A 12,614-nucleotide genomic window follows, 5' to 3' on the forward strand; every position below is an offset into this window, starting at 1 on the left:
GAATTCTTTGATCTGTTGTGTTAGCTCCATATCTTCCACAGTTTACAAAGGCTTTATGGCATCATCTCCTACATCATACTATAATATATCCATAGTCAGCTAACACAATTAATTTTCATCCCATTGTATTTATTTCCAGTTTCTCTTTTCCACTTTAAATGGACTTATCATTACTCATTGGATCACACAGTGCTCACATTATCAAAAAAGGTAATACATGCTTATTACAAACACTAAATGGCAACATTCCATAACAGATCAACACACCAAAATAGCAACTATATTCGAGTAACACTCTAAAGAGAATTATCAAAATTAGGGCAGGACATGAGAAAGCTTGACCATTGGTGGTATATATTTGGCGTGCTACTGGTGATTTTCTAATGTGTTATTAGCAGGTAGTTCCCCAGCATCAAAACAAATTTATAAAATCAATCCCTTAAATCAATTGCATAATTTCTTTTAATGAAGAATCGCACTTTTGAAGAAGGAAAGTCATACCATAATCACACTATATGTACGTTCTACCACAATAAATAATATTGTATAGTAAGAAAGACTGAAGGGCCTAAGTGGCCAACCCCTGCTCCTAAATACTCATGAAACAAGTAACGGATGTTAAAAATAATCATAATAATTGCTAAAGTTGTTTGAGAACCAAAAGTTCTATAAAAGGCAAAATTATTCAACTTCACAGATTGTACCTTTTGGGCACAATAAATAAAAAAAAAACAAATGGATAGTGGGCTCTTATAAGAACCTGCCTGATTTTGCTACATATGAAATAACAGATTTATCGACTGGATTGTTTCACAGACATGTGCTTTGAAAGAAAATTTCCAAACTTCTAATATACAAGTTTTTTTATTTTAACCATTAGTATCCAGTAAAATCCCTTAGCAATCAATTCACTTACAGAATAGCATAGGAAATGTATAAAGTTTTCAACTAAAACACCTCAAATTATTGAATCTTTAAATAAAAAATAAAATTGACAAGGTAGTCAATCACTGAAATATAAATTGCAAGTTATAAACCGTGATAAGTAACTGGACTATTGTTTGCTCTTATGCTTCGCTAGATGGTGAATTTCTCCACTTTGTCAAATCACAAGTAAAAATAAATTCCCTGTTATACAAGCTGAAATGATGAAATTTACAAAGAACTCTATCACTTGATTGTAAAAGTTATCAGCTCAATAAGACTGAAAAAAGAATAATATGTATCTATAACACAAGTATACAAAGATTTTTAAAAAACTTACGGTATTTTCCTGCTTTTTTGAAATTCTTGAGCTGATCACGATTTGATATTTGTGGAAATTTTGAATCAACATATTTTCTCAGCTTATAACCCTCACGGCCAACAGCAACAACAGCTTCAAGTTTAAATTTCACAGGGTAAAGAGAATCAATCTGAAACAATCAGAATGAATTTGTAATTTAAATAAAATGAGGAAAAAAACTGCACAATTGCACCAATGCACAAATCTAACATCAGATAGTGAATCTGATGAGGACTTTGTTTATCAAATATGAAATAACACAGAGTGTGAATTATATAAGAATTCTGTTTATTTCAGAATTACAATAGTGCATTATAAGAACAATAAGAAATTTACTACACATATACTATTCATGCACATTCTGCTTTTTGGGTTGCATTTTAGGCAAAAGAATAGACATGGAGCAGAAGGAAGAGCAGAGACCATTATAATGTACTAAAAAGCCTGGACAAAAAAAAAAAACTAGGTTTATAGAAACCATTGAAGAAGGAGGCAACAAGTTGAGACAGAAATGAAACAATTTATGAAAGAATGCCAACACTGGAAGCATATAAATGCATAAGTAGCAGACCATTTAGCCTAGTTCCAACGTCCAAATTGTTACCCTCCAATATTGTCTCAGGGAATGCCTGAGGCCAAATGGATGACTAAACCCGGTGATGGATAATTTTATTAATTGTATGAATTAGTTAGACAAATAAAGAAAACTAGTAATCAGTGGAGTGAGTGTTTTGAGAAGTGTGAATAACTGAAATAATGCCCTAACATAAAAAGAATCCAAGTCCAAATTTTAAGTCCAATTACCTTTCGGAGTATTACACAAATGATATCATGACTGAACCATAACCTAAGTCCTCATATTCACATTTTGCCAAGTTCTGAATGCATTTGTTTTGTAATGTAAGGTACACTAGACGTGACTAGATAAGAATGGGAAAATAAATTGTTAAAAGGTTGTGTAAGGTCCATTGCATGACAGGTAGATGTGGAATCAAGAGAACATGAAAGTCAAGAAAAGGTGTTGGAGGAGATTGAAGTTGAATTACTATGTACAGATTGAAAACAGTCAGTGCCACATTGCCAATATTTTTCACAAGGAAATCATTCAGGAGATTACAGAAGCATAATCAGAACATTAAAAAGTTCCAACTCTACAGTGTGATATCTTACTGAAACATACATATTCAACACACTTATATGCATAGAGAATAACAGGTGAGGCTTGCAGATTTATCAAGAATATGAAATGTCCTAACACACTTAAAATGGGCTCAACCAGCCTATGTTGATATGTTACAACAATTCTATAAGAAGTATTTAAGTGAAACCTTGCTGTTTCTATCACATCTATGCCCTTTGCAAAGAATTCTGATCAAAACTGCACACAGTGAACAATTATAATTGCAGCACAATTACCCTTTAAAGAGGTTCACCACCATATCTCAATAACTTGTGTCTTAGAATACAAAAATTATGGACCGATTTTGTATATGCTACAGATGACCATACAGATTCAAAGTGATGCCTGCAATAAGCGTGTACATTTTGGACAGAGTCATGGCAGACACCAGTTAGTGACCATTACCATTCACATTTATTGAACAGCCATTGGAAATTTTCAAGAACAGAGTTGTCAGTCAACAGTATCATTATGGAGTTGAGCACTCTAGCTAATTCTCATGCCCAGAAGGCATGACAAATGACATCCTAACTTCTTGTATTTCAAAAACATATGTTTTGTTTAAATATTTAGAAAAGGGTAGTTACTATACTTAAAATTCTCAGTTATTGAACATAAAATGAGCAAGTTGCTGGCTTCTAGAAATTTCCAGCAATTACCAGAACAAGTGCAAATTTATCATGTCCTGGAATATCGCGCATCTTTTATGTAGCTATTTCAAATAAATCAATATGATGGAACTCCCAAATTGGATGAGACTAATATACTGGGGAGGGAAAGTTGCTAGTGCTGTTTGGGAGAATTTAAACTAGTAAGGTGGGGGAGGGCACCCAGGAAAATAGTGAGGAAAGAGATCAATTTGAGACCGGTACAGTTGGGAGAGGGTGCAAGTCAAAGTCAGAGCAGGCAGGAACAAAGCAAAGAACGAGGAAGGACTGATAAATTAAACTGCATTTATTTCAATGTAAGAAGCCTAACAGGGAAGGCAAATGAACTCAAGGCATGGTTAGGAACATGGGTCTGGAATATCACAGTAATTACAGAGATATGACTCAGGGATGGACAGGACTGGCAGCTTACTGCTCCCGGATACAAATGCTATCGGAAGGATAGAAAAGGGGTCAAGCAAGGAGAGGGAGTAGCGTCTTTGATTAGGGATAAGATTACGGCTGTATTTAGAAGTATATTCCTGCAAATACATCCAGGGATATTATTTAGGTGGAACTGTGAAATAGGAAAGGGATGATCACCTAATTGGGATTGTATTATAATAGTCAGAGGGAAATTGAGAAACAAATTGAGGAAATCTCAGCTATCTGTAAGAATAATAGGGTGGTTACGGTAGGGGATTTTAACTTTCCAAACATAGACTGGCACTGCCATAGTGTTAAGAGTTTAGATGGAGAAGAATTTGTTAAGTGTGCACAAGAAAATTTTCTGATTCAGTCTGTGGATGTACCTACTAGAGAAGGTGCAAAACTTGACCTACTCTTGGGAAATAAGGCAGAGCAAGCGACTGAGGTACAAATGGGGAGCATTTTGGGGCCAGTGGCCATAACTCTATTAGTTTTAAAATAGTGATGGAAAAGAATAGACAGGATCTAAAATTCAAAAGTTCTAAATTGGAGGAAGGCCAATTTTGACAGTATTAGGCAAGAACTTTCAAAAGTTGATTGGGGATGGATGCTTGTAGGTAAAGGACAGTTTGAAAATGGGAAGCTTTCAAAAATGAGATAACATGAGTCCAGAGGCAGTATATTCCTATTAGGGTGAAATGAAAGGCTGGTAGTTATAGGGAATGCTGCATGACTACAGAAATTGAGATTTGATTAAGAAAAAGGAAGCATATGTCAGGTATATTCAGGAGAGATCGAGTGAATCCTTAGAAGAGTATAAAAGCAGTAGGATAATACTGAGAGGGAAATCAGGATGGCAAAAAGGGGATAGGAGATAGCTTTAGCAAACAGCGTTAAGGAGAATACAAAAGGATTTTATAAATACACTAAAGACAAATGCTAACTAGGGAGAGAATAGGACCACTCCAAGATCAGAAAGGCAACCTTTGTTTGAAGATGGGGGAGATACTAAATGAGTATTTTGCGTCAGTATTTACTGCAGAGAAGGGCATGGAAGATACAGAATGTGGGGAAATAGATGGTGACTTCTTGTAAAAAGTTCATATTACAGAAGTGGAGGTGCTGAATGTCTTAAAATGCATAAATGTGGTTAAATCCCCAGGACCTGATCAGGTGTACCCTAGAACTCTGGGGGAAGCTAGGAAAGCGATTGCTGGGCTCCTTGCTGAGATATTTGTATCACCGATAGTCACAGGTGAGATGCAGGAAGACGGGAGATTGGCTAACATGGTGACACTATTTAAGGTGGAAAGGAAAAGTCAGGGACTATAGGTTGGTCAGCCTGACATTGGCGGGGGGTAAGTTGTTGGAGGGAATCTTGAGGGGCATGATTTACATGTATTTGGAAAGGCAAAGACTGATTAGGAATAGTCAACATGGCTTTGTACATGTCTAACTTGACTGAGATTTTTGAAGAAATAACAATGAGGATTGATGAGGACAGAGTGGTGGACATGATCTATATGAACTTCTGTAAAGCATTCGACAAGTTCCTCATCGTCAACTGTTTAGCGAGGTTAGATCACATGGAATACAGAAAGAACTACCTAATTGGATATAAAACTGGCTCAAAGGTACAAGACAGAGGAGGGTGGAGAGTGGCTTTTCAGACTGGAGGCCCAATGACCATTGGTGTGCCACAAGGATAGGTGCTGTGTCCACTGCTTTTCATTTATATAAATGATTTAGATGTTAACAAAGACTGGAGATGGTATATTTGGTAAGTTTGCAGATGACACCAATTTGGTGGTGCAGCAGACAGCGAAAGAGGTTACCTCAGAGTACTACGGGATCTTGATCAGATGGGCCAATAGGCCAAGATGTGGCAAATGGAGTTTAATTTAGATAAATTTGAGGTGATGTATTTTGGAAAGGCAACTCAGGGCAGAACTTATCCATTTATGCTTTCCTTTACTGGTCAAAGCATTGAGTATAGGAGTTGGGAAGTCATGTTGCAGCTGTACAGGACACTGGTTAGACTGCTTTTGGAATATTGTGAGAAATTCTGGTCTCCCTGCTGCAGCAAGGATGTTGCGAAACTTGAAAGAATTCAAAAAAGATTTACAAAGATATTGCCAGGGTTGGAGGATGAGAGCTATAGGGAGAGGCTGGACAGACTGGGATTGCTTTCCCTAGAGTGTCAGAGACTGAAGGGTGACGTTATAGAGGTTTATAAAATCATGAGGGGCATGAATAGTGTGAATATAAAAAATATTTTCCCTGGGTTGGGGGAGTTGACAACTAAAGGGCACAGGTTTAGGGTGAGAGGGGAAAGATTTAAAAGGGACCTAAAGGGTAATGCTTTCACGCAGAGGGTGGTGCGTGTATGGAATGAGCTGCCAGAGGAATTGTGAAGGCTGATACAATAGCAACATTTAAAAGGCATCTAGATGGGTATATGAGTAGGGAGTATTAAGAGGGATATAGGCCCCATGATGATAGATGGGATTAGATTAAATTTAGGTTATCTTATTATGAGCTATGATGAGCATCTGAGCAACAAGATGAAAATGACATGGAACTCAATTAGATTAGGATATCTGGTTGGCATGGACAAGTTGGACCAAAGGGTCTTGGAGTCATAGAGAAGTCCAGCATGGAAACAGACCCTTCGGTCCAACCCGTCCGTGCTGACCAGATATCCCAACCCAATCTGGTCCCACCTGCCAGCATCTGGCCCATATCCCTGCAAATCAATTTTATTCATATACCCATTCAAATGCCTCTTAAATGTTGCAATTGAACCAGCCTGCACCACTTCCTCTGGCAACTCATTCCATACACGCACCACCCTCTGCGCGAAAAGGTTGCCCCTTAGGTCTTTTTTATATCTTTCCCCTCTCACCCTAAACCTATGCCCTCTATTTCTGGACTCCCCCACCCCAGAGAAAAGACTTTGTCTATTTAACCTATCCATGCCCCTCATAATTTTGTAAACCTCTGTAAGGTCACCCCTCAGCCTCTGATGCTCCAGGAAAAACAGCCCCAACCTGTTCAGCCTCTCCCCTCAGCTCAAATCCTCCAAACCCTGGCAACATCCTTGTAAATCGTTTCTGAAAACTTTCATGTTTCAAAACATCTTTGTGATAGGAAGGAGACTAGAATTCCATATAATATTCCAATAGTGGCCTTACCAATGTCCTGTACAGCCACAACATGACCTCCCAACTCCTGTACACAATACTCTGACCAATAAAGGAAAGCATACCGAATGCCTTCTTCACTATTCTATCTACCTGTGACTCCACTTTCAAGGAGCTATGAACCTGCACTCCAAGGTCTCTTTGCTCAGCAACACTCCCTAGGACCTTACCATTAAGTGTATAATTTTTGCTAAGATTTGCTTTCCCAAAATGCAGCACCTCGCATTTATCTGAATTAAACTCCATCTGCCACTTCTCAACCCATTGGCCCATCTGATCAAGATTCTGTGGTAATCGGAGGTAACCTTCTTCACTGTCCACTACACCTCCAATTTTGGTGTCATCTGCAAACTTACTAACTATACCTCTTATGCTCATATCCAAATCATTTATGTAAATGACAAAAAGTAGAGAAGCCAGCACTGATCCTTGTGGCACTCCACTGGTCACAGGCCTCCATTCTGAAAAACAACTCTCAGCCCTCTGTCTTCTACCTTTGACCCAGTTCTGTATCCAAATGGCTAGTTCTCCTTGTATTCCATGAGATCTAACCTTGCTAACCAATCTACCATGGGGAACCGTGTCGAACGCCTTACTGAAGTCAAATAGATAACTTTTACCACTCTGCCCTCATCAATCTTCTTTGTTACTTCTTCAAAAAACTTAATCAGGTTTGTGAGACATGATTTCCTACGCAAAAAGCCATGTTGACTATCCCTAATCAGTCAGTGCCTTTCCAAATACATGTACATCCTTGTCCCTCAGGATTCCCTCCAACAACTTGCCCTCTACCGATGTCAGGCTCACTGGCCTATAGTTCCCTGGTTTGTCCTTACAGTGTGGAAACAGGCCCTTTGGCCCAATAATTCCACACCAATCCTCCGAAGAGCAACCCACCCAGACCCATTCCCCTACACCTAACACTACGGACAATTTAGCGTGGCCAATTCACCTGACCTGCACATCTTTTGGACTGTGTGAGGAAACCGGACCACCCGGAGGAAACCCACGCAGACACGGAGAACGTGCAAACTCCACACAGACAGTCACCCAAGGTGGGAATTGAACCCAGGTCTCTGGTGCTGTGACGCTGCGACGCTGCAGTGCTAACCACTGAGCCACCATGCCACTGGCCCCCAAAGTGCTCCCTGACTGACACCACAGTCACCTGCCCTGCCTTATTTCCCACGTTTTGCACCTTCTCTAGTCGCTACATCCACATACTGAATCAGAAAACCTTTTTGTACACACTTAACAGATTCCTCACCATCTAAATCCTGAACATTACGGCAGTCCCAGTCTATGTTTGGAAAGTTAAAATCCCCAACCATAACCATTTTTATTATTCTTACAGATAGCTGAGATCTCCTTACAAGCTTGTTTCTCAATTTCCTTCTGACTATTAGGGAGTCTATAATACAATCCCAATAAGGTGATCATCCCTTTCTTATTGCTCAGTTCCACCCAAATAACTTCCCTGGATGTATTTGCAGGAATATCCTCCCTCAGCACAGCTGTAATGCTATCCCTTATCAAAAATGCCACTCCCCTTCCTCGCTTGCCTCCCTTTCTATCCTTCCTGTAGCATTTGTGTCCTGGAACATTAAGCTGTCAGTCCTGCCCATCCCTGAGCAATGTTTCTATAATTGCTATGATATCCCAGTCCCATGTTCCTAACCATGCCCTGAGTTCATCTGCGTTCCCTGTTAGGCTCCTTGCATTGAAATAAATGCAGTTTAATTTATTAGTTCTACCTTGTCCCTGCCTGCCCAGACTGTTTGACTCGCTTCTGTACAAGTCTCAGATTGATCTCTTTCCTCACTTTCTCCCTGGGTCTCATCCCCCCCACCTTATTCGTTTAAATCCTCCCGAGCAGCTCTAACAAACCGTCCTTCTTGTCCAGGTCACTTCTACCCCAAAAGAGATTCCAATGATCCAAAAATGTGAATCCTTCTCCCATACACCAGCTCCTCAGCCATGCATTCATCTGCTCTATCCTCCTATTCCTGCCCTCACTAGCTCGTAGCACCAGAAGTAATCCAGATATTACTACCCTCAAGGACCTCATTTTTAAGTTCCTGCCTAACTCTCTGTAATCTCCCTTCAGAATCTCAACCCTTTTCTGTTTGTATGCTATACATATCTGTCACTCTATGACATAGGAAAAGGGAGGAGGCAATTCAGCAGACCGCAACCTTGACTCCCAATTCATCCACAGTTTACCTTCATTCAATCACTGGCCATTGCCAGGGTGACCTCATTTTACGTGTAGAATCTCAGATTTTCACAAAATGGCTCAGTGTTCCAACAATTTCCTCAAAATTGTTAAATGTACCAATTCTCTCCCTTTTTAGGCAATCTTTAAATTACATCAATGGCAATAAAATGGCAGAAAAAGTACAGTTGAAATACAAACACAGCCTGGCAGGTGAGAAGGTGGTGGGAAGCGGAAACAAAAAAAAAAAAGAGATAATTGACTATTGACCCCAGGAAGACTCCCACAACTAATTTTGTACTTCAGAGCCTGAGTATTTCCAAGGTTATGCTAATAGAAACAGATTGCTTCAGTATCTGAGGAGTCACAAACAATGCCAAACATCAGCAACTCCAACTCTGACTGCACGATTGAGGAGCGATCATTTCTAAAGCAGCTGAAAATATTTGGGCCTACACTGAAGAATTCCTGTGGTAATGTCCTATGGTGACAATAGATGGTGTTCAACAATCAAAACCATCTCCCTTTTTGCTAGCTATGGTTCCCACCAGTAGAGGAGCTTTCCTCAACACACAAACTAGATTCTTGATGCCACATTCAGTAAAATGCTGCTATGATATTAAGGGCAGTCATCTTCCCCTCCAAAGTCTGGATTAGTGGTGCTGGAAGAGCACAGCAGTTCAGGCAGCATCCAAGGAGCTTCGAAATCGACGTTTTGGGCAAAAGCCCTTCATCAGGAATAAAGGCAGTGAGCCTGAAGCATGGAGAGATAAGCTGGGGGGGGGGGGGGGGGGGAGAAAGTAGCATAGAGTACAATGGGTGAGTGGGGGAGGGGATGAAGGTGATAGGTCAAGGAGGAGAGTGTGGAGTGGATAGGTGGAAAAGGAGATAGGCAGGTAGGACAAGTCCGGACAAGTCATGGGGACAGTGCTGAGCTGGAAGTTTGGAACTAGGGTGAGGTGGGGGAAGGGGAAATGAGGAAACTGTTGAAGTCCACATTGATGCCCTGGGGTTGAAGTGTTCCGAGGCGGAAGATGAGGCATTCTTCCTCCAGGCGTCTGGTGGTGAGGGAGCAGCGGTGAAGGAGGCCCAGGACTTCCATGTCCTCGGCAGAGTGGGAGGGGGAGTTGAAATGTTTTCATTTGAATGTCAACCTGATTCAACGCAAAAGGATAAGTAAGTATTACGTAGTTTTGATTTCTTATTGTCACAGTGCAAATGTGAAGGGTGTGCTGATAATGATGTTGTTGTTCTCCAAGCATTACAAAACTAATAATCCCAATTTGATCACTAAGGTGGCCAATTTGCCTGTTGCTATTTGGGACAAAGTCAATTCACACTAGATTTCATCATTAACAGAAAGTAACTTTTTATTGCAGCACGCATATCTTTAACAAATGAAAGAGAAGGAAAGGATTACTAATCTGCCACTTTACAATATACCTTTTAAGAATTTCAAAAATACACATCTCAAGATCATATTTAAAAGACAGATGTTATGGTTAAAAATATTCCTGGAACAAAATTCCGAAGATCAAAATTTCAAGCCACAAGGGTGATTGAATTTGTGTCTAAGTTCCTTTTGGTTTTAGCAAAGATAACATTGCTATCTATTAGTGGTTATTTTTTACTTTGATAGTTGATCCTGTGACCTAGACCTGTATTTTTGAACTTCTTTCTTTTACAAGATGGGCACACAGCAGAGCACTTCACATCACAATATGTCATTTTCAAAACGGCATGTTTATGTCTACTCTCTATTCCCTGTTAGCTAACAAGACCTCTATCCATGCTAATAATGTTCCTTCCAATGCCATGAGCTCTTGTTTACTTAAACTTTGGAGTAGCACTTTGTCAAATATCTTCGGGAAATCCATAGATAGCACACTAATAAATTCACAACAAACTCAAATAAATTAGGTAAAGTTTTTCTTTCACAAAAACATGTTGACTCTGCTCAATTATCTTGGGATTTCTAACTGCCTTTTTTAACACCCTTAATAATAGATTCCATCACTTTCCTTTTGACATATGTTAAGTTATTTGGCATCCTGTCTCCCACAGTTCACAAATAGAGAGATCTGATTCACTATTTTCCAATCTGACGACCTTTCCAAAATCTAGTGAATTTGTGAAAATTAAAACCAATAGATCTATTATTTGAAGCAGCTATTCTTTTAGGAGCTTTGAAGTCACCCCTCAGGACATGGGGTCTTGTTAGATTTACGTTCTAACAACCTTTTTCAGTACCTTTTCCCTGGTGATATTTGATTAAAGTTCCTCCCACCTTCTTATCCCTTGACTCACAATTATTTCTGAGACCTCTACAGAAAAGACAAAAAACAAAATCTTTGTTAAATTTATCTGTCATGTCCTTGTTTTCCATGATAAATTCTCTAGATCCGCCCTCTCTCTCTCTCTCTATTCACCAATCTCATACCCGATTAACAACTACTACCACCACAACCCCCCACCACCTTGCCCAATTTTTGTCCTTTCCAAATATTATGCACTTTCAGTTCCCAGAGTCTGTCACTTTGTAACTACAATCAGGTCCTTGGTATTTATTACTATTTGGGTGGCCAATTCATCTATCTGAATGCATCTAGGAAAGTAATGTCCCCTTAATTTGATTTTTCTTTAAAGAAACTTCTCATTATCTCCACTGGTGCTACCTTATATTTGTAAGGTTGCCACCATAGTGTTAGAGGATTGTAGGACTGAGCTCTCATTGAGGGAGATGACTGACAACAAGTTTAGCCTGAGCATCACCACACCTCAGGCCAAGGGAAAAGTCAAGGCGGCGGGATCTTCAATGGTGACTTCAGCAGTATAGGAGTTGGTGTCAGTCGGCGTCTGTGCTAACCAAACCCATTTTGTATTTGTACACACTGGCACATTATCCTTCCTGCCAGACTGAACATCATTTCCTTTATTGTGACCCTTGCAGTCTTGTCATGACTTCCTTACTCAATTCATCACATCTTCTCAATCCCAACTCCTCAGCTCACTATTTAAAGTCCTCACTTCCACTAGTTACCAAACGTGACAGAACATTGGTTTCAGCTTGATTCAAGTGACATCCGTCCCAGTGGGATAGTTCCATGTGAGGCAGATGCTTCCTGAATCAAAACTCATTTCTTCTACACCAAACTTAATTTCACAGTCTGCAATTTGTTTTGCAGAAAAGTGAGCAATAAATGTTGTTTATAACTTTATGGTTTGCTGTCTGCGAAATTTCTTCAATACGACTGATTGTGCAGCCTATTTAATGATATTTCTCTTGCTGGATGCAAGATAGAATGAAATTAATATAGAGAAAGTTATGCCATTAAGACTGCTTTGTGAATCATTTTCACCATGACAACTTGTGCATTCTGTTCAAAACCCCCGATGTATTCTTCCCATGTTAAAAAATTACTCCGTAGGAATATCAGTAAACCACTCAGCCCCTCAAGCCTCTTCTGCCATTCAATGAGGTCATAACTGACGTGTGACCTGACTCCAAATGCCTGCCTTTGTCCCATATCCCTTAATACTGTTGCTTGACAAAAATTTTCAGAATTAAAATTAGGAATTGGTCTAGTATCAAATGTAGGGGCTGTGCTGGAAATTTTAAAAATCGGACAGAGGAAATAAACTTTGACATCAGGAA

General features: G+C 39.6%; 1 protein-coding gene across 10 annotated transcripts in view; it reads right to left on the minus strand.

Annotated features, from left to right (window-relative positions):
- LOC122549101 (lipoxygenase homology domain-containing protein 1-like) overlaps positions 1–12,614 on the minus strand; it is a 326,386-nt gene that overhangs the window by 262,876 nt on the left and 50,896 nt on the right. For all 10 annotated transcript variants that reach the window (XR_015756989.1, XM_087986387.1, XM_087986386.1 and 7 more), the window contains one exon: positions 1,265–1,415. Coding sequence is in view for 9 of the 10 variants with exons in the window: in XM_087986387.1 (XP_087842513.1) it covers positions 1,265–1,415 (151 nt within the window). In the remaining variant the exon portion in view is untranslated. The remainder of the gene's footprint in view (positions 1–1,264; positions 1,416–12,614) is intronic.

This window comes from Chiloscyllium plagiosum, unplaced genomic scaffold (assembly GCF_037043375.1).
Source record: "Chiloscyllium plagiosum isolate Xiang-an unplaced genomic scaffold, Cpla_swu_hap1 HiC_scaffold_4, whole genome shotgun sequence".
In the NCBI taxonomy this organism is placed as follows: Eukaryota; Metazoa; Chordata; class Chondrichthyes; order Orectolobiformes; family Hemiscylliidae; genus Chiloscyllium; species Chiloscyllium plagiosum.